The 24,080-nt window shown below is 31.0% G+C and overlaps 1 protein-coding gene and 1 long non-coding RNA gene across 2 annotated transcripts in view; both read left to right on the plus strand.

Annotated features, from left to right (window-relative positions):
* LOC118189912 (forkhead box protein K1-like) overlaps nt 1-24,080 on the plus strand; it is a 59,457-nt gene that overhangs the window by 11,903 nt on the left and 23,474 nt on the right. Inside the window, exons 2-4 of the mRNA XM_085810904.1 lie at nt 3,922-4,110; nt 6,278-6,644; nt 21,905-22,098. Coding sequence (XP_085667030.1) covers nt 3,922-4,110; nt 6,278-6,644; nt 21,905-22,098 — 750 coding nt within the window. The remainder of the gene's footprint in view (nt 1-3,921; nt 4,111-6,277; nt 6,645-21,904; nt 22,099-24,080) is intronic.
* On the plus strand, nt 10,392-17,853 carry LOC146998514 (uncharacterized). The gene is made up of 2 exons (XR_015039496.1): nt 10,392-10,735; nt 17,629-17,853. It is a non-coding gene; the product is annotated as an uncharacterized LOC146998514 (long non-coding RNA).

Consider the following 24,080-nt stretch of genomic DNA (forward strand, 5'->3'; position numbering starts at 1 on the left):
GGACTGGGGCATGCATTGATTAGGGCATTCTTTAGTTGTTCAGATGCGGTGTTCACCTCCGCTGTCCAAGAAAATCTACTTTCCTTTTTTTTTAGTACTAGAAGAGGCTCAACTATTTTCGCAAAGTCCTTTATAAACATTCTATAATAGGAGCATAAGCCCAAAAATGAAGACAATTTCTTAGCTGTATTTGGAGGAGGATAACTTTTAATTTACTTAATTTTTGAATCATCAATTTCTATGCCCTTATTAGATATTTTGTACCCGAGGTATCGTAATTCCTTTGCCGCGAACTTGCATTTTCTTGCATTTATTTTGAAACCGGCCTCGTTAAGTAAGGCAAAAACTTCTTCCAAAATGTTTCAAATGTTCCTCTAATGTTTCGCTGGTAACTATGATATCGTGAAGATGAGTAATTGTACTTTTACCTAAAACTGGCTTCAAGACTATATCCATAATTTTTTGGAATGTAGCTGGCGCGTTCCGCTTAAACCAACGGGCATTCTTAAAAAGGCATAGATGCTTGATTTTGTAATGAACGCGATCTTCTGGACATCCTCCGGCTTAATGGCGATTTGGAAGTAACCTGAAGTGAGGTCTAGGGTTGTCATGAATTTAGTCACGAATTTTTCTAATTATTTCGTCAATTATTGGTAAGGAGATATGTTTGATATTTTGTTATACTGTTCAACTTACGATAATCAACTGCAAACCTATACGCGTCCGGGTGTTCAGGCCCGTTCTTTTTTCTACAAAGGACCACCGGACTTGCGTAAGGGCTTAAGGGCTCGTGCTTGATATAATTATTTTATTTTCTAGCATTTTTTCAATATGCCTCTCGATAATTTTTTTTTTTTTTTCCGTTTTATCGTATATATAGGGCTTTGACCGGACTGGAGGGGCGTTTCCAGTATCAATAGAATGGTTAACTACCTGACAAAAACCAAGTTTGTCGTTAAACAGAAAATTAAATTTCCTTACCAGTCCTTCAGTCTTCTTTTTCTCTTCAAGCTTCAAATGTTCTAGAGGCAGTTCCGGCATGGAAACTTCATCTTCTTTTGCTGGGTCCATGTGCACCTGAAATGTAGAATTCTGAAAATTAAGCTTTGCGCCAGATGCGTGTATAAAATCGACCCCCAATATAACGGACGTGAGTAAATTTTTCACTACTAAAAAATTAACTTTTAGGACCTCGTTTTTAATCTGAACATGCAATGCGGTTTTCCATAAACATACGCACTGTTTGCCTTGGGCGCCAATTACTTTCTGTCCGGTGGCTTTAAACAGTCTGTAAAGACAAAAATGCTTTTTTAAAAAAATTTCTGATAGGAATGAACATTGTGCCCCTGTGTCCAGGAGTGCAGTGGTTGGTATATCATTTACTAGAATCTGTTCCTCCGGCATAGCTAGATTTTGTACAACTACTGTATTTAAACAAATTTCTAAGGGGTCTTCTTTCCCACTCGGTGACCGTTGCCCTTTCTCGATCACCGGTTTGCGTTTAAATTCTAGTTACCTGCCGCCTCTTTTCACTTATATCCACCGCCCTTAGATTTATCTGCGCTCTTATTATTGAACTTTTCACTTTTTCCCCTCTGCCGATACACCATGTACTGAACTTGTGGTTTCTTTTGGGGAGTAAATCTTGAGTACTGGCCAAACTGACTTGCACGCGCTTTCTCCGAGTTTCTTCTACTTTGGAATTTCACTGCAAGCTGAAATAGAACTTCTAATGTTTGCGGATTACACACTTCAAGGAAATCTTGCGCTGACGGTAGAAGATGCGGCAGAATACTTCAATAATTATCAGGCCTTTTCCTGTATAATACCGTATATACCCGCGTCTAAGTCGAGATATTTTGGACAAAAAAAAGACTTCAAAGTGGGGGGGTTCGACTTTACGTGGGGCCATAAAAAATTAAAAGAATTGGAAGTTCAAAAATTTCTTTATATAATGCAGTTGTTTTCTTCCCGCACTCAAATTGGACAACTTATCAAATAAGTCACTTGAAGTAATTTCATGACTTAAATTATGTGACGAACTAATCACAGAGTTTCATACTTTAACTAGAGTAAGTTTCGATTAAACCAAAGAATTTTCGGCCCCCGAACAACCGATCAATATCGAGCAATAAAAAAGTTTCGCCAACACGCCAAGAAAAGAGAAATGCAGATAGTTTTTACGTACGAGTAAAAACTATCTGCAAGTCTTTATAATAGTTATTGTTCATTCATGAAATACTTTTGTTAACAGGCGTACACGTCAAAATTTAAAAAAATAGCTCACGCAATAACTGAACAGTTTTGAATATTTCTTTTAACTTTTAAAAAGGGAAAATGCAGATAGATTTTACGTACGCGAATCTTTTCTGGAACAAATTCTAGAAGGTTACTATATACGATCATTTTTCCCAAATTATCCTGCGTTTTGGATATGTTGGCGATGCTTTTGCCTGCTGGATGCTGATTGGTTGTTTGGGGGCAGAAAACTCTTTGGTTTAACGACGAGATTCGACGGATTTTTTCCTAGAATCACGTGCCCCACTGTTAAATCTTACTCGCTCTTGTCGGTATGTTTTTGTTTCCCTTCTTGTTTCTGTTGATATGGCTGATTTATTGGTAGTTAAACAGAAACATCAGTCATATGCTGCTGGATTTAAGTTAAAAGTTATTTCTTTCGTGGAAGAGACTAATAAACTTTACCGAAAAACGTCATGTTTCCATCAGGTGTGCTAGTTTGCACCCATGAAAAGGGATGGATGGATGCTGACAGAACAGTCGATTGGCTTAAAAATGTGTGGTATAAAAGACCGGGAGCAGCTTTAAAAAAACCTTCTCTTTTAGTGTACGATTTTTTTCGTGGACACTTTTCTGAAGAAGTGACAAAACACCTAAAAACGACTGTGGCCGTAATTCCGGGAGGATTGACATCCGTCATTCAACCCCTACATTCTGGTCGGAAGTAGTAAGTTGAAGTTAAGAATTTGACAGGAAAAGAACTTTAACTTAAAATTTAACTGTTAATAAAATTAACATAATCTTTACAAGGGCAAAAAGGGCTGCAGTTGTAGAAAAAATGCCATTCTGCCTCTATATGGATAGAAGCAATACTACTGATGCAAAACAATATCCTTTTTTAATTTAGAGTTTTCAGAAATTGAGTGTGGTTTACTTTCTGTTCCTACGTCTCAATGTAGATTCATTAGAATAATAGCACAGCTAATTATTAAAACTTTAAAAGAAAGTGCTATTCTTCAAGACAATTGCTTAGCACTTAGTGCGTACCAGAAATTTTGTTGTTGCAGGTATCTTAAAAAAAGAAAATTTGTATTTGCAAATTATGAAGTGCACCTGTCACGTCTTAAATTTAGCAGTGAAAAAGGGTAAAAGGGTCAGTTTCTTTGCCAAGAACTGTAGTTAAACACATTGTTGATATTTATTATTATCTTGGAAAGATTGCTAAAAGGAAAGGAAAATTAGAACAATTCCAACAGCTGCATAATAATACTGAAATAAGAAAAAGTCTGAAATATGTATGTACACGTTGATTATCTTTAGAGAAATGTTTAGCTAGAATCGTCAAACTGATCGGAGTATTTTCTTATTAGAAAGTACAAGGAATAAAACTTTTTTTTTAATATGTAAGTACATATTTTTGCATTATTTGCACTTTAGAAATAATAACTGAACTTTCAGATATTAATTAGTTACCATTTGAAGTTAATTCATTACTAAAAACATATTTTCTTTCTACATATTTTTATTACTTAAAGATCTTTTTGTCATTGAGAAAATTCTCCTGATTTTTTAGTGTCCGTAGGTTGGCAAGTATGTATATGTTTCAGTAAGATATCTAACAGAAGCTTGATTTTTATTATTTATGAATTACTTTACTTATGGTTTTTAATTCTTTTAATACAGGTGTGTGTTCAGGTTCCCAAGCACAAACATCAAGATTATGTTCCAATCTTTAATTGATGAAAATAATCCACCCTTCCACTCACGTGCCCCTGAATCTCCATGTAAACCTATGGCACCATTGCGTATTAGTATTCCAGAACATGAAGGAAATTTTTCAAGTCCTATACCATCTCCAACTGGCACCATTAGGTATTTTCTTATATTTAGTAATATCAACGTATGATCTCCAAAATAAGTTATTATGTTGTTATATATTTACCCATTAGCGGTCATGTGGTGATTATGCATGTGAATACTCAGTAGTCAAGGTATGCACTATGATATGCAAAAATAAGTGCAGCAGTGTTGGTTTCTAATGGGATTTAATGAGTCCTAATCACAAAGCAGATCGTTGCTGCAGTGCGCATAGTTGAGCTGACCTCATTCCTGGAATTTTTTTTTTTTTTTTCTTTTTGTATGTCTAAAAACTGATTTGGCAAAAACTAATTGAGTGTAGTAATACAAATAGCATTACAGATACTAAATGATTTACTGAATATTAAAAAGTAATATAAATAGTAAGTTATTGTGAAATAATGTATTGAAAATTATAATTTAGAAACTAAAATGCATGATACTAATCGGAGATGGCAATAGCCTTAACTCATGAGCTGCATGCATCTGTCACCGGCTAGTGGTGCTGTTTTTATGCAAATAAATTATGAATGAAGTATGGTAAACCGAAAGATGGTATGAATGAAGTATGGTAAATCAAATGTATTTAATTTCTGTTTAATTAAGAAACTTTATATTAGATTAACTTAATAATATTATTAAGCATTAAAAAAGATAATATTGTACTGAATCTGTTAAACAATCTTGTAAAGAAAATCTTGAAGTTAGATTTGCTTGTGTATGCTTTGCAGGAAGGGTTGTAAAATTTCTGAATTATTAGTAGGGGTAAAAACTAAATTGGAGTAGTCAGTGACCAGAACAGAAAATGCATGCAAATACCTCAGAAACATTTAATGTCATACAGAATTTGATACAGATTAAAAAAAATTTAGAAGTTGACCAACGTCCAAATTAATAAGAAATTTATGGCTATAAGCTTTAGGAATTTCTAATAAATCTGATGATGGTCATAGCTTAGAAGATGATGCTATCTTTAGAAACTTTCAAGAATCCATAAAATGTGAGAACAGATATATGGCTTGCTTGCCATGGAAAGAGCATGCAGGTGAATAATGGGTTAATATTAAGGTAGCAGAAAAATTATGTGACTCGCCATGGCGCGGATTTAAGAAGAATCTGAAGCTTCACGAGCATTACAAGTCTGTGATAGATCAACATTTACAAGAAGGTATCATGGAAGCATTGGAGTATTTAAAATCTGAAAAAGAGTACTTTTTACTTCATCAAACTGTACGCAAAACTTTGCATTATCCTTGATGCGTCATCACATGTGGAGACAAAATGTCATTGCATGATTGTTAAGAATCAGATGTTTCTTTCCACTTGAAACCTGCTTCATCACTTTTTTATTGATAAAAAAATGGACTTGTGCATTTTGGAAAATCTAGTTGTGGCTTTTGAACTTTCATGAATTCCTGCCTGCAGCTCTTACTGATATGAAGTTTGGCCACCCTGATATAAATAAACTTAATAAATTAAATATTAAAATATTAAAATCACTTAAATAGTTTTAAAGTAATTACAAGATTATGATTCAAGGAGTTTAGAAACACAGAGGAGTGTTTTTATCTCTAAATTGTTCCTTCTGCCCTCTTGTACAGAAAAAATGAAGGATAGCATTAAATATATTCTTATTTAAATTTAATATTTTGAAGTGATTTTTAAAGTATTTCATAAAAAGAACAGTTACTAGGAACAGAGGCATTAATTATTGCTTGAATATGCCTTAGTCATCAGTTGAATTCAACATGGTAAAAAGGATATCACTAGTTTTATATTGTGCTAGTTTTTAGACAACTGTAGTGCCTTCCATTCATGTATGATAAGAATGAAATTATTAATTTGCTAGGATATTATAGTGTTTTATAATGTTCGAAAGATGGGTTATGAATATTAAAATAAATATTTTGCAATCTAACTAAGTAACTATTATATACAAATGATGTTACATTTATGGTATGCTATCATAATAAAGAAGGTATTTATTCATAGGTAATTATAAATATGTGTAATACGCTTAATTAACACAAAAACTAACGAAAGCTAAAATAGTCTCGTATAAAGCACTTGCATTACTTTCAGTTGGTATGTTTGTAGTTAGTCAAAATAATAATCTATGAAATTAAGACTAATGTTTCCAAAAGCTGTGATTTGGTTATATGATTTCAAAATATATTTTCAGTGCTGCAAATTCATGTCCTACAAGTCCTCGAGGTGGTTCTCATCGTCGTAATTTTAATGACTTACAAATAGCAGCAGTGTATGCTGTAACAGCATCATCAGCTGATGAAAAAAAAGTCAAAGTTGAAGCTCCAACTACCAGTTTAGCATGTCAAGCTTCAGGTCCTCAAGTTTCATTGGTTACCGAAACTGTTGTGACCACTGAACCAGCTAGTGCAAGAGATGACCAGAAACCACCATTTTCTTATGCACAGTTGATTGTTCAGGCTATATCATCAGCTCCTGATAAGCAACTTACACTTAATGAGATATATTCCTATATTACAAAGCATTATCCATTTTATAGAACTGCTGATCGTGGCTGGCAGGTAAATAGTATTTTCATTAGTAGTCTGTTTAATTCTTACTCCTGCTAACATCTATATTTTTATATATGTATAGTCATATATATTCTTGCTCTTGACTATATATTCTTATTAATGGCTGTGTAATTGTAGGAATAGGAATATGCTTAACCCAGTTTATAATTTGTACAAACTGAAGTTCTAGATTAGAAAGTTATGAATTAACTGAAGTTAATTTAAATGTATCTTAACATGATTGCAAGTTTTTGATTATATTTGCAGCTTCAGAGAATGTTAGACAAAGACCTACTTGTGCTGTAGAGAATCATTGGAAATTTATTTTATTTTACTTACAGTATAGATAGAAAGAACTTTTGTTATTAAAATCCCAATAACCCAATAATCCAATTCCTGCACAAAACTTAAAATGAGGGCTTGAAAATCCTTTTGGAGGGGTATTTAAAATTGAAAGTCTTTTTTTTTTTTTTTTTCTTTTCTTTTTTTCCCTAAATTGGAGCGAATCCTCCAATTGCATGAATTTGAGTAAAATTATTAAATTGTAAAATTACTTCACAAATATAATTTATGACCTGTTGTTGTGGAGTTTATTACGGAAAGACATCTAATTTGAAAATCTCTAGAATTAAATATTTGGTGCTTTTATTTTCTGACTTTAAATATGTATTTTTTTTTTTTTTTCATATTTCTGTCATCTTTTGGAAAGCAGTGAAGTAAATATATCTGAATGTGGACAATTTTTGAATGTGTTATTGTTAACAGGAATTGATAATGTTATTTGGATTTAAGGTTTTTAAGCTATATATATAATAATTGCTTTTAAATATTCCTTCCTCCACAATGATTGTATTTAAAGATAATTCGAATAATTTTGGACATTTGTACTTTTTCGTGAAACGAGAAATGAATGTTCCCCAAAGTAGTTTGTGATATAAATTCAAAAGAAGTAAAAATTATGATTGTCCTATCTGAGAAAAAAGGTGTAGGGTGAGGAATCATTAAGAGGTCTTAAAATTAAAAATTTAGTCAAAAATTGGCCAATTCTATGGGATGTTAATATATATGTGTGAGGTAAAAAATATGGAAATCAAAATTATAATTTAAACTAACTCCTTAGTTCCCCTTATTTCTAAAAAATGTAATAACTTCTCTCAATTGCATCATTTCTAAATTGATCATCTCCCATGGCTTGCGTAACGCTTTAACATAACTAATTCGGAACCTATACTCACAATTTTGAGAACTGAAACTTTTCTAAACCAAACCAAAGCCTTCCTCTTGGTGAGCTTCCATATTGGATAAATGCGCCACTTTCAACTCAAGCTTCGTTGCTGCTTTTCGCTGTTTTGCTGTGCTTCCCAGGCAGCACGTCTCCAAAAATATACGTATAATTTTGGTGAAATAAGGGTGTGGTATTTTTTGCACGTTACTTTTACGAAATTTATACGAATGAAAAAGGCTGAAGTTACTGTTGACTCTTGATCGTTATTTTCCACACGTTATTTTTACGAAAATTATACGAATCCGAATGTACTGATAAAACTACTGCCATGATGGTATATTTTATTCGTCACTTTTACGCATATTATACGAATTCGAATGTTCTGAAAGAAACTACTGCCTTTATGGTATATTTCATTTGCCACTTTTACGGATATTATACGAAGTCTAAAAAGATTGAAAATGAAGTTTATTAATTAAAAATATTTAGTGTATTTCTGGCATTTCACTTTGTTTTCCTTGTCTACGAACATGAAAAAAGGGGCATTCATATATGAGGCTAAAATTTTTCTATAAATTTTAACATGTGAGCTAAATCTTTACGTGCATTTTTACAAAAAATTATATTTTCTTAATTCAAACATCTTCAAAATAACTTATTTATTTTCTTATATCAAATTTGTTATTTTTATTCATATCAACACTTACATTAATTTACACAATTTAATTTCTTTTATGAAAATCCTATTACCCATTTAACTGGAATAAGCTGTATATTAAATTTGTGTACTTACTGAGTTTGGTACAATACTCGCCTTATTTTATTTAGCAAATGTGGGCAATTAAATTGGAATAAGACTAGTAAATCTTTCATGTCGAGGAATAGAATAATAAATACAGGAGAAGATGCTCGAAAACGTTTAACTTCTTGAACAATAGTTTAATGTAGACCAAAGGATCATTAATTATAATCAAAGATATACTAATATTTTTATTTAATAATAATAATAATAACTCTACGAAATTGCAAGCTGAATCCTGATATTTTACATATATTTTAGTTCCTTTAATCTTTGTTATAAAAATCATATGAGGCTAATTTTTTTTTATTTTGTTTAATGTACGGAAAAAATGATATAGCGATTTTAGTAATTTTTATATGAGGAAAAAATTAATAAATAATGTAAATAAATAATTATATTATATTTTATATTTTTCCTGAAACAGTTAAAGACATTCTTAATATGGAGATCTACAGAATAAGTACAAGGGTCCAGTTAAATGAACTCAAAATTTGCATAGTTAATTTTACGCTAACTTATAATTAACTGGATTTACGATTATACACTGAGCATGCGCATACAAGGACATTTCTATTTTTCGTAGAAAAAATTAATTATTACCTTAATACAGAGATGCTGTGAATATAAATTTATGTAATGCAAAAGTAAGTTTATTTCATATGCTAATTTAGAGGCTTTCTTAATATGTTTAATTATAAAGAAAAAAAAAGTGTTGCAATTCTTGTTCACTGACCAATGGCAAAGCAGACACTTTCAACTTCCGGTTGTGGCGGGATATTTGTGAAGTCAGCACTCAGCAATGGCGGTCGAAAAGAATGGTAAAGTCGCAAAGAATACTGTTTGTTCGTGGATTGGCGTTTGTGACCGAATCCATCGAAGTTATATTTGAAGAAAAAAGTAAGTGAATATTTTATATTTTCAGTGTTTAATACTCGTACTTTCTTCACCTATATAAAATTTTATAAATAGCGTCTGTGTAGGAAATGTGATTTTCCATGTGTTGTTCTTTTGTGTACGTGCCTAATGATTCATTTTTAGGATTTGGTACTGTTAAATTTTGCACTAGTCTGTTTCTTACTGTTTGTGTCACTCCTTTTTGTATGTGTCTCACCTCTTTATAATTATATTATTTTTACTCAAACGTTTTAATATTTATCTTAAAGCTGCTGTAATTAAGCAGGAAATAGCTTTTAATGGAAAAAGAAAGGCAATATTAACATGACTAATTGTTCAGAAATCTGTTATGGAAATGTTATCTACCTTATGCCAAAAAATAAAGCATGTAACTTTCATTTATTTATGAAATTCAAAATTTTTTATTTGCTTAGTGTTTTCCCTAAAAATAATTTAATTTCTTATTTTTGAATTTAGTTTTATAAATTTGCTTTAATATATAATCTTTAACTCAAAGATATTGTGCTATTAGAAAAGGAAATTTTATGCCATAGAAACACAGGTACTTTGTTCCAAATCTGTGTTCATTTTTTTTTATATATATACTGAATTTTTTATGCACTTGTAATTACTGAAATATATCCTTTCATGAGTAATAAATAAGTCCTTTCATGAATGCATTTCTTTTTTGTTTGTTTGATTTTATTGTTTTAAAAATCTGCCATAGTTAAAGAAAGAAAATAAAGTAAGAATGCTTTACTTTCAGTTTTGAATAAATTTATTACTATTTACTGCAGCTTCAAGTTTCTCTAAACGTAATTTTCGAAGTCAAAACTTGATAGTTATGTTGATTATTAGACTTGCATGAAAAAATTTATTTAAAAATTAGTATTTGATCTAAAATACCTTAAATTATTTAAATTATATTTTACTAAATCATGTATTTTGATATAACTAGATAGTTAAAAAATTAAAATTGTAAATGTGCAGAAATGCTTATATAAAACCAAGAAATTGTTTATATTTTTGTTGCTTTTTCCCTTGTAAATTAATTATATATATATTACAGTCTGGGGAGTCAGCACCCTGCTGAATTGTAGTAAAGGAGACGTCCAATCTACTAGACCATCAAAGATGCAGATTTGGATTTTCTATTTCATAGTTATTGAAATCATAATGGTATGTTTGTTTAAATTAGTACTGTTTATGAATGTGATAAAAATAAATTCTGATAAGCTAAGAAATGATTTATTTTCTATTAATTATGAACTGTAAATAATGTAACCAATTTTCTTCATAGTATTTACTAAACACTTTTTTTTTTAAAAAATGGAGGTAGTCTTATTTATACAATTCTTGCAGAGATACCAAGAAATAAAACATTTTAGGAATTTTCACTCAGTATATATCTTGATGTGTAAAATCGTGTTGTTCAATGCCATATTACTTTTTCACAGGAAAGTAATTTTATTGATCTAACATAATGCAAAAATCAAACTTTTTTAAGAATGATTACAGTTTCTAAGCTAACTTAAAATTTTCAGATTTAGAAAATGTATGTTTAATGTAGCATTAGTTTTCCATGGAATAGAAAAGGTTTTCAAAATGTTCAGTTGTTAGAGGGAAATAATATAAATGAGATTGTCCTGATACAGTTTCAGCTGGAAATGAAACTGAATTTTCGGATAGTGAAGATTTCATTTAAGAATTCTAATAAAACTGATTAATGTAAATCCTCTGCATTTCAGAATTCTAATAAAACTGATTAATGTAAATCCTATGATTCATGTAGGTATTCTTCTGTTATCAGGACCAGATTCAGAAATGTGTGTTTATATGCATGTATTTTTAAATGTAGGTGCTCGTGTGTGCATGTGTATATTCTTTATGTATGTATGTGTATACTTATACACATATATGCGCATACATGCATATACACATGCTTACATATCTACAGTGGAACTCTGAGATACGAGTTTAATTCGTTCCAGCATTCAACTGGTATAGCGAATTTCTCGTATCTAGAAACAAGCTTCCCCATTGAAAATAATGGAAATTCAGTTAACCTGTTCCACACCCCAAAAAATATCAACATTTTAATATCAAGTCAGTTTTTCCTAATAAATAACACTGGTAAATAATATAACAATAGTTTAACTTTGTTACCAACATTTTAACTCCTTCTCATTAATCCACACCAACAACGGCTTCTCAACATCTAGGAGTACTTTTATGGTGCTTGGAAGAAACGATAATTCCTTTGGCTACATCAGGTTTCTTAATTTCTTCCTGCTTCTTCAGAATAGTATAGATTTTCGATGTTGAAAGGCTGCAAGTCTTCGCCAATTCCGTCACCATGCTTATGTTTATCTATGATTTCTTTCTTGATATCGACGGCCATGGCCTCCTTATTTTTCTTGGTTGATCTTTACATTACGGTGACTGGTAGTTTGGCGACATTTTGGAGGCGATAAAGGTTACTACCTGGGACTTTGGTAATAATGTGAGCAGTACTGAGTTCCGATTACGCATTATTTTGTGTGGGGAAAATGAGAGATCATGGGATATGTCATGTGATATTAATGGACGAATTATGGTTCTTTAATCGGAAAAGGGGGGAAATCGGGAAAAAATCTGGAAATTTTGTATTTGGCTTTATTCTGTGTTGTGTGAAATAGTGTTTGTGAATTTTTGGATCCCATGGCCATAAGTAAAGTGAATTCGAAATGGGTATTTAGTGGTATTGAAAAGGATAGTAAGAAATGTTTTTTAAGGTTGTGTGAGAGAGAAATAAACATGTTTTATTATGTTATTTATTTTACCTGGTATCTTGCTTTGAAAGATAAGTATGATTTTAAAGATTCTGAAAGAGAATGAAGAAAAGTGTATCCGCCACGTAATGAAGATTCTGAAGGAGATTAGGTAAGTTAGTATTTTTAATTATTTTTATGCATTGTTGGAAATGTAAGGTGGAAAGGAATTTGGTATTATTGGGAAAATTGTTATTAGCAATGATTTAGTTTAAAGTAATTAGGATTGTAAGGTAATTTTTATTAATTGAATGTATGTGCTCATGTATATTTTAAGTGGTGTTTTTGAATTTAATTATATTTTAATGAAATGATAGTTATTTTGTGAATTTTATACTTGTAGGAATTTGGTGTATGTTTAAGTTGAAATAAATGTGCATGGAAATAATTTAAATATTTGATAATAAATATTTGTAATGCTTCATGTATGAATTCGTTGGTGACGTGTATAATGTAATAGATGATTTAGAGGTAAAAGTTTTTGGATATTTTATTTATTTTATATGTGGAAATGTTCATATTTGTAAAGGGTAAATACTTTTTCGCGATTATGTAATTTCATATATGTTCTTTTTACCGGGTTTAAAGATTGAGAAAATTGTCATGTATTTTCGTGAAATTTTTTTAATTTATGAGATAAAAGCAGTGTACATGGATATAGTGAAGAGTGTGCGCAATGCCATTTTTGTGCAATTCTGGGATGTTTTTTGAAGTAAAAATAAGTCGACGTGTACATGGTTCAGTGATATTTTAATGAAATGATAGTTATTTTGTGAATTTTATGCTTGTAGGAATTTGGTTTACGTTTAAGTTGAAATAAACGTGCATGGAAATAATTTAAATATTTGATACTAAATATTTGTAATGCTTCATGTATGAATTCGTTGGTGACGTGTATAATGTAATAGATGATTTAGAGGTAAAAGTTTTTAGATATTTTATTTATTTTATATGTGGAAATGTTCATATTTGTAAAGGGTAAATACTTTTTCGCGATCAGGTAATTTCACATATGTTCTTTTTACCGGGTTTAAAGATTTAAAAAATTGTCATGTATTTTCGTGAAATGTTTCTAATTTATGAGAAAAAAAGCAGTGTACATAGATATAGTGAAGAGTGTGCGCAATGCCATTTTTGTGCAATTCTGGGATATTTTTTTAAGTAAAAATAAGTCGATGTGTACATGGTTTATGTATATGTGTTATTCTGAAAAATGCGCAAGGAGTTTGCTATTGTGCACTTTTCCCAATTTTGCAGTGAATATTTGTCATGATTAAGCAGTTTTGTTTGATAAAATTTCTAGCATAAGTGTAATTCGGCTAGTAGATTGTTGGAAGAAGTGTTCAGTAGATAAGAAGAAAAGAAACATGTCTTTACTTCGTGAAGACAAAATGGCGGCGGGGAAAAAAAATAGAGGGTTGCTGTAGGGAAGTTGGTCGCCAAATTTTCGCCAAAAAATCGCCAAGTTACCGTAATGTAAAGATCAACCTTTTTCTTTGCAGCACTATCTGAGGCAACAATCTTCTTGCGAGGCATCTTGAAATAATTATTTTCACGTTAAATGTCAAAACAATTAACTTACAAGTGCACAAACACGTATATAAAAGAACACTGAGTGATCTGTCAAGGGGATTCCCCTGAGTTGAGCCCGGAGGTAAACAATATTAGCTTTTTTTAAATATATCTTTTACAACTATTCCATCAGGTAGATTTCTTTCATATTTTGCCTTAATTGAGTCATCCTGCTAATTAAGAATTTATTAAAGTTAATATGTTAAGTTTTTGTGTGTATAATTCATTTTAAGTATATGCAAGCAAATGCATACATTAACAGTTATGTAGAATTATGTTTTGGGTATCAAATTCAGAAATTTTGCGACTGTTTTTAGAAGATTTATTAATGATTTATACCATATTAATATTGGTAAAAAAATTCTGTGGCTTTTATATGAGAGTATATATTTTAAAATAGCTGCATGATATGGTAGAGGTAAAAAGCTTCATGTGAGTCATAAACTAATATTATGTGGGAATTTTTCATTTATTTAATAAAGAAAATATTCAAGCCACAATTAAAATTTTTTCACTGGATTATTTGCATACAAAGTTTGCAGCAAATATTTCCTGCAACAGAAGTGACAATTTTTATTTTGCCAAGACAGGATATTTAGTTAGTGTAAGCAGTAACTCTATTTTGAGATGTTAAACAGGAAGGCAAATTTTTTAATTTAAATTGATTTTTGAAGGAAGACTTAATTTAGTCTTGCTATCATTCTACATGGCTCTTAACTTTTTTTATGGTATTTATAATTTTATTGTTATTCAGCTTTCTGTTTGCTTAGAATGCACATGAATGTAGACTTGAAATATTTTATATTGCAAACTGAGATGCCATTGTTATCATAATTAAAGATTTTTGCTCTGATTTTGGAGGAATTTACTGATAATACTTTTGATTGTGTATTGGTTTCTGGTTTATTGAAATGTGTAAAATAGCCTGTTAATGCATATATGTATGTTAATGACATGTATATATTTATGAAGTATTCTGTTATATGTATATAGTGTTGTGATTAGTTTTCTGCTTACTCTTTATTTAAGAAAACGTTATCTGTAAGAAAGCGAATATTCTTTACTATATGTAGGAGTAAAATTGAAAAGGCTAATGCAATATAATTAATACAAAATTAAGTTTTTTCTCGTGTACTTAAATACAAACATAGCCATTAAAGACTTTCTCAACCTTGCAGTTTTAAACAAATCTTAAGTACTAATTCAGAAGTCAAACAACAAAAATCAGCGTTAATTTACAAAATTTTCACAGGACTAGTTTCGATGGTTTTACCGAACCATCATCTTCAGCTGCAAAACCGCAAATGAACAAGATAGGAAATAATGTTTAGATAAGATAAGAAAGCCTGGACAAGAATAAGCAAGTGGCGCCATCTGTTGGCGAAACCAGAACTAAAACATAATTTCTCTAAAAGCCGAAGGCAAATTTGGATTGGAATTAGGATCGTTAACTAGAACAGAAAGATTTTTCATAAATGTGAAATGCCTCTAGAAAATCCAGTTCTCCAATGGAAGATGTTTTTTGAATAATTTTGGCAGCAGAAAAATTGAAAGTGTGATTTTCGGACCAACAATGTTGAGCAACAGAAGACTTCTGTGTTTCCTTTTTTCTAACATATGCCTCATGTTCTTTGACGCGAAATTTTAAGGCTCTCTTAGTTTGGCCAATGTAAATTAAACCGCACTGGCAAGGAATCCTATAAATACCCCAGGAATTCATATCCGGAATGGGGTCCTTGAGTATAGAAGTTGGAATTTTATTGATGGGAGAGTAAACAACCCGAAAGTTAAATTTCTGCAAAATATGTGCAACTTTATAGCTAATTGATGGAAAGAAGGGAATGACAACAGAATTTTTATAATCTCCTAAAATAAGAGTGTGGCTTTTAGTGTGTTGAGATGAGAATTTTTTAACTGCTTGATTAATAATGTTGGGTGAAAAGCCCCTGTCAATAGCTATTGCTTTTAAATAATTTAGTTCTTCATCAAGGGCTAGTTTGGAGGAGCAAACTTGAAGAGCACGGAAAACATAGGAATAAAATGAAGCTAACTTTTGTTTAGTCGGATGACATGATTTAAAGTGTGGTTGAAGGTTTACGGTAAACTGTAGTACTGAAGTTGGATGTGTTACGTGTGACCAGAATGTCGAGAAACGGAAGAGAATTGCAAGTCTCAAGTTCAAAAGTGAACTGAATAGCAGGATCAATAGAATTCATTGTTGAAAGAACTCTATTTAAATCATCTTTATTACCTTCAAACAGGGTAAAAGTATCGTCTACGTAGCGGAACCATGCCGGGAAGTTTAAAGTTTCAAACAATTTTGATTCATAATAATGCATGTAGATATCAGCCAGGATGGGACTGAGGGGGCTTCCCATGGCTAATCCCTCAGTTTGCTTGTAATATTTATTTTGGAAAACAAAATGTGTTTGTTTCAAACAGAGTGAGAGAAATTAGCTCATCAATTTCGATGCAAGAGAAATGAAATTCGCGAAGTCTGGTTTCTAGACATCTTAATGCACCCTCCACTGGGACATTGGTGAATAATGATTTTACATCAAAAGAAACCATGAGTAAATTACGAGGAGAAATGTTTTTAACCTTTTTTACAAATTCTATTGAATTTTTTATGGTGTAAATGTTATTGTCTAATAGAGTGGAAAATCTAGAAACTAAATATTTAGCTAATGGTTACGAGGCAGTACCTAAATTTGATACAATAGGGCGGAAAGGAATACCACTTTTATGAATTTTGGGAAGAGCATATAATCTGGCACAATTCGCAACAGATGGGATAAGCGAATGTTTTAAGTTGCTTGAAATGATTTGCGAAGATTTGATCGCAGTTTTTATTTTGGATAAGTCCGAAGGTGAAGAATCTTTAGGGATCGGATTATATGGTCCTTCGTTTAAGAGTTTAGTGACACCATCGATGTAAGTGTTCTTATCCATGACGGCTATCTGGCCACCTTTGTCAGCCTTTGAAATGACAATATCCGGGTTAGAATGAATCTCGCGCATTGTAGCTCTTTCTCTCGCAGTTAGATTTGGTTTCAAAGGTTTATTAATGAATTTGACATTATGAGCGATAAGATGCCTAATCATTTCTTTCTGTGAATCTGAAACTTTACTGAACTTGAAAGCTTTTTCGTTAGGAGCCAAAATCTTTGGAATCGAGGGTTTACAGGTTTGTGAGAAGTTAAAATTATATTTTAGAATTCTCTCTTGTTCTTCTGAAAGACTAACATTAGAAATATTAACTATTGGCTTGATGTTTACAATGGGAAGATTTTTTGAACTACTTGAACTGGAAGACTGTAAAAGAAGTTTTTCGAATTTAACTGCAAGGGTGTTTTTATGACGGTTAACTGCATTCTCCGTTCTAGACCAAGACTTTTGTTCAAGGGCAGTGAATTTTGGATATGTTTTAGCGAGTTCCAGATGAAGCTTATAGAGTTCATGTTCAATCTTAAGTATTTTTTACTTGAAATTATAGGCATTGTGTAAGGTATATAATTGAAGCTTACTGTGTGATAGTATGAAATTAAATTTTTAATTACTGAAATGTAAATTTTTAAATATGAAATACTCAGTGCATTTTATATGCATCTTTTAATACTTCAACTATATTTAAAAACTGAAAACATCTGAAGTGTAAAATTATTACAAATTTTTCTTTTTCTTGTTTAGGAGCTGTTCTCAAAACATTGGGTGACAAAGAATTCACTTTTACAAAAATCGAGCAGGATATTAAAGACAGCGAACTATAGAACAAATATGGCGAAGCTGCATGAAGTCTATGTTGAATTTTATTATTGAAAAAAATATGCTCTTCAGATTTAATGTTAGTTTTTATTGTTTAACAGTAATTGCAGTTTTCGAATACCTGTAAAATAAACCTAATTCTTAAATTAATTTCATGTGTATTTCTTTTGCAAGTTTTACAGTTCATAATACTTCAAACAACTTGAAATTTTATACTTGTTAATTTATGTGGGATATGTTCATAATAATTTTATAATTTAAATAACTCATTGTTATTATATGAGCATAATCTAAAATGCACAGCATTTGACAACAAATTTATAAAAAATTAGAAAACTTCTAATTGCTTTCTTTTGTCCAGTTGCCTCTTTTTAAATCATTTAATACCATAAAGCTATTTGATGAAAAAAAATAATTGGTATGTCCACATCAACATGTACATTTATAATGATGTTATAGAAAAAGTCACATGAGATAAATATTTAAAAACTTAAATATTCCTAAACAAATTAACTTTTTAAAATTTTATCTGGTATATAAGATAAGATAAAGAACATATTTAGGTAATTTTGAATTTGCATAATTTTATGAACTTATTTATGAAATTAACAGTTACATTGTAAAAGGGAACTTTTTAAAAATACCTCAATAAAGCATTTCTTTTGTAGAGGTGAACGTTTAGTACTGATCTAATATATTTATAAGATTTTAAACTGAAAAAGACAACAATAATAGATTACAATACATTGCAAGATTGACTGATAAATGTAAAATTTTTACATATCATAATTATGTGTGTAATTAAAACAGAAGTTACTCAATTAACTTGCATGCAAATTAATATTTTCTTTAACATGTTTGGGATAAAATGAATTTTAATAAATAAATATGTATAGATTTGTGTATTATCTGAAGATATGAATGAAATATTTGTGACATTAAACATTCATCTTCAAGGAAAATAACAAAGTCAACTTGGTAAACTATTGGAAAAGGTAAGTTTTCAACAATTTCTTGGTCTATATTTAACAATTTTAAAATTTAGCACACTCATTCAAATAATCTAAACGTATGATGTTTTCTTTTGTGCTACAATTGTTTACTGAATTTGTTAATTAACTATATTGTACTTTAGATAGAAATTAACGTAGATATTTCCTGTATTTTACGGTACAAAAACTTATATATTTGATAATAATTGACCTAAATCTTCCCTATGTTTTCTTTGCATATACGAATGACTTTGGTAAAAATTTAGTCCGATGTCTTCTCCTCTTTACTGTGTATAAGTGCACATTTTTGGTAAAAAATTTGCATACATCTCCAATTACCTATTTACTGCATTTTTCGTAAAATGTGCTTATTTTAATCTCTTATTTTTTATATAAATCTATGCAAAAATGTTCTGCATATTATGATTAAAAGATAAAATTAATATCAAATTTTTACATATCCACCTTTTAGGTATGTACAGCAATATGGAATATATATAACTGGAAAATTTAAATGCAAAAAAATTAATTTCTATTCAAAAATTCCATAACACTAAAAGGCTGAAAATCACTTTTAATATTTCATTTCAAAGTGACTACAAAATATGCAATAAATTTTGTAAACTTGAGTTCTATGTTTTAAATCAATTAATGCTATCATTCATTTACATGGCATAAGAAAATGTCCTTCAGAAAAGCAAATAATTTATTTAAAGTGTTATTTAGTAATGATGAATTTAGTAAACAACTGTTTGCTACAGTTGTTTACTAAATTTAAATTTATGAAATGAATTTAGTAAACAAAAATGCAAATGAACGATGGCATTAATTGATTTAAAACACAGAATTGATGTTTACTAAATTTATTGCATATTTTGTAGTCACTTTGAAATGAAATATTAAGTCATTTTCAGCCTTTAAGTGTTACGTAATTTTTTAATAGAATTTTTTTTTTTTTTTTTTTGCATTTACTAGTGCATTTAAATTTTCCAGTTATATATATTTCATATTGCTGTACATAACTAAAAGGCAGATATGTAAGAATTTGATATAAAAATTATTTTACCTTTTAATCATAGCATACAGAAAGTTTTTGCATAGATTTAAAAAAAAATATGAGATTAAAATAAGTACATTTTATGAAAAATGCAGTGAAAAGGTAATTTTAGATTTATGCATATTTTTTACCAAAAAAATGTGCATTTATACACAGTAAAGTGGAGAATACATCGGATTAAATTTTTACCAGTCATTCGCATATGCAAAGAAAACATAGGGAAGATTTAGGTCAATTACTATCAAATATATACGTTTTTGTACCGTAAATTACGGGAAATACGTACGCTAATTTCTATCAAATATATACGTTTTTGTACCGTAAAATACGGGGATATCTACCTTAATTTTTACCTAATATATACGTTTATATACAGTAAAAAATCGGGGAAATTTATGTAAATTTTTACTAAATATATACGCATATGTGAAGCAAAAAATTGAGATTTACGTATATGCAATAAATATACGTAAATTTTTACTAAAAATATACGTAAATCCCTGAAGTTTACGTATATTATACGTAAAAGTTGCGAATGAACAGTACTCTCTCGCGTAAATATACCTAAATTTTACGTAAAAGTTACGTATAGTATAACGTAAAAATATACGTAAATATTTAGTAATTGCCACTGGACACTTTTTTTGATGTTTTTACGTTCAACTTGAACGTTTTTTATACGAAAGGCCATTCGTAAATTGCACGTATTTTTCTCGTGCAATTTACGAATGCATGCTGCCTGGGTTGCTTCCTATTGCAATATCAAAAATGTAAATGTTCTTGAATAGGCATGATTGGAGTGCCAAGTGAACTGTAGCCACATATGTCAATTGGAAGTCAAAATGAAATAAAACCACCTCAACTGCCAAGTTTCTTAGATATTACGAACTCAACATATTAGCTTACTACGCAATCAGAATTTTTTTCCTGTTCAGTATGGATCTACGATCTATCATATCTAGGTATTACGTATCAGCACTGATCTTTTTCTTGTTTTCATTACATGTATACACTGGTAAAATAAATTAAGAGAATTTGCATATTTTATCAAATTGCATGAAAAGAACTGAACTGAATGAAAAACCACTGCTGCAAGATAAAAATGCAAATCTCGTACGGCAAGTATATAAGCGTACATGTGTGTATAGGCGGAGCCAGCAGAAAAACAGGCTTTATAAGCGTGTGGAGGGTAAGATGAATCGCTAGCACACCTCGGCGAATTTCTTGGTGTTATCTTGCAGCAATCAGTTAAATTCACACCAGAGCGGTAAAATTGAGTAACCACTAAAGTTTAGATGATGGAATGAGGTGGCATGGTGCAGGCAGCATAGTGATTGGAGTATGGAGCAATGGGTGACCGTTCTGTTCACCAACGAGCCCTGTTTTAGCCTAAACACCGATTCTCATCGTACTTTCATATGGAGAGAGCCAGGGACCAGCTACCTACCCTCCAATGTACGCAAAATCAACAATTGTGACGGTGTACTGGTCTGAGCAGGCATCATGTTGGATGGTGGCACACCTCTCTACATCTTTGACAGAGGCTCTGTGACTGGTGTGAGGTATAGGATGAGGTCTTGGAGCCCTATGTTCACCTTTTCTGGGGTGCAGTGGGTCCCCAGTTCATCTTAAAAGACGATAACTCGAGAGTGAGGATATTTGCCAGATAGATTGGCCAGCGAGGTCTCCAGACTTCAACCATGTAGAGCATGTCTGGGACGCTCTGGGGAGGGCAACTGCAACTCGCAACACCCCTCCGAGAACCATCCAGAAACTGAAAACAGTGTTGCTGAATGAGTGGGACTAATTGCCACAGGCACTGATAAACTGCCTTATTTCCAGCCTGTATGGTTGTAAGAGAGGACCATACCCCCTGTTAACCCATTTCTTTTGTGTCTTCTGCAACTGCTGTTTCAGACCTTCAGATTCACACGAGTGTTGCACATGAACGTGTGTGTCTATTATAGTTCTTGAATGTTTATTTTGTTTGTATTATATCAACCTATGTTCACACCAAATTTTATTAAAATTTGTCCAGTAGTTCTGGAGATCGTAGATCAAATATGAAAATTCTCTTAATTTATTTCACCAATGTATATATATATATTTAAATTTTGGTAAAACACACTAAATGAGTTCTTTCTGCTTATAGAATTCAATTCGCCATAACTTGTCACTTAATCGGCATTTTGTAAAAGTTCCAAGACCCCAAGAAGAGCCTGGTAAAGGAAGTTTTTGGAAAATTGATTCTCAGTCAGAAACTAAATTAATTGAACAGGCATTTAGACGGAGGCGGCAGAGGGGTGTACCATGCTTTAGGGCTCCATATGGTGGACTTTCATCCAGGTATGTAAGATTTGAATTGTGATTGCAAATTATAAGAATTTATCAGTAACTTTTTCATTAAAAAATAAGTCATCTTGTTTGAGAAAGATTTCATAGATCTCATATGTATTTCCAATAAAATGCATAAATCAGATATTTTTTACAGGTCAGAAGATAAAGTTAATTTAGTTAATGCAGTAGTTGATTAAGATTTTTATATTTCAGTCTTGTTCCTGTATGAAAAGTTTGCTGCTATTTAAGTGTTTGATTATTACAGGGGTGGCCAAAGTGCGGCTTGCGAGCCTGATACGGCTCTCACAGGCAATTTGTGTGGCTTATGCGTATAAAATATATGTATGGGATATGGTAAACGAAAACTATTCAGTGTCCAAAAGGAAGAAATTAATTAGTTTAGACTTTTTACAAAATTATCAGGGATTTCTTTCTATTTAAAACATCCTCTACTACTTCTATAATGATGTAAATATGAACTTGTGGCTTTTAGAAAATCTAGATGCGGCTCTGGAACTTTCCTGAATTCAAGCGTGGGGCTCTTACTGACATGAAGTTTGGCCAACCATGGATTATAACAGTGCCATTGTTTTAGAAAAAACATCTGTGTAAAAATATTATATTTCAGTGCTTTAATAATAATTATTATTTGTAACTTTGCTATGGTATTTTATAATTCCTATTCTACATAGGTCTTTTAAAAAACCCTTTGGCCAGCAAACATGGAATTATTCACTTTGAAATCTGAAGTCCTAATCGCTTTCAAAATAGATTTCTAAAAGTGTGCACATATCTCCTGTTGGTCTTCATATTTCATTGGGAAGAATTTCTAGAAAATCTATTTCAGAATGAAGTGCAACTATCCTGTTATATTCTGACTACTACCGTGGGAAGCATGTCAGAAGTCTAACCTTGGTGTTATTTTGAGCTTAGGAAATTGTCCAGAATGAGGAGGAGGTTTGTCAGGAGTATAGGATAGCTTGAATTATTGGAATATTGTGTTTAATCAAGTTACTGACATGACTCAACCTGTCATACTTGATGAATAGGTAGCCAGTTTTTGTAGTATGGTTACTAAGCATTTACTGCTTAATGCTGCATTTGTTTTTTTTTTCTAGCCTTGAGAATGATATTTCCACTGTAATAACTGTGCCTTGGGTTTTAGGTTTTACTTATATAAGACAATGGCTTATCACTTAATATCCCAGTGTACAGAAAATTTGAATTGCTATTTATGTGTACCACCATGTTCATTCTAGTGTACAGAAAATTGGAATTGCTATTTGTGCGTACCGCCATGTTCCGCACTTGGGGTTCTCGATCTTTTTTGCCCCAAGAACCCCTTTCCTTTCCAAAACTTCAGAAATGCAAGCATATATTTATTTAGATCTAGATTATTTTTTAATGTGTTTTATAAATCAGACAACAAAAAAATATAGAAAATGTTAGCAAATATAAAAACTTGAATAAAAGTAATTTTTTATGCTTATAAACTAAAATGAAGTACTAAATAAAAAGCCTGTATGGGAAATTCTCCCTAAGGTTTTCCAACCAGGGCGTAATTCATGCCTGGTTGAGAATCCCTGTTCTATATAGATCTGCTCTGTCGTTAGCAGTTTCAGCACTAATAGATTGTACATGACTAGTGTTTATTCCCAGTTCATCGAGTAGTTCTTGGACAGTGACATAACAATCCTACAAGGTCAAAGTTCACATATAATAAATTATTTAGCAATTTTAGACTTGTTCTATTGATATGTTCTTCAACTTCCAACTATCTTAATTTACCAAAATTTAATTCAAAGTATGTCATAAAAACTGAAAATTACTTGAAACTATTACACAATCAAAGATACAGTTGACATTTTTTCTTACAAATAAGAACATACCTATAAGCAACTGTATCAGCTTAAGTATTCTGTGATATATTAAAGTATGTCATACAAAGAAGTTGCAGTAGAATTCCAATTATCCAGATCAGTTTAAACCAG

Source organism: Stegodyphus dumicola, chromosome 2 (assembly GCF_044657685.1).
Source record: "Stegodyphus dumicola isolate Sdum_Otavi_A_Nest chromosome 2, ASM4465768v1".
Taxonomy (NCBI): Eukaryota; Metazoa; Arthropoda; class Arachnida; order Araneae; family Eresidae; genus Stegodyphus; species Stegodyphus dumicola.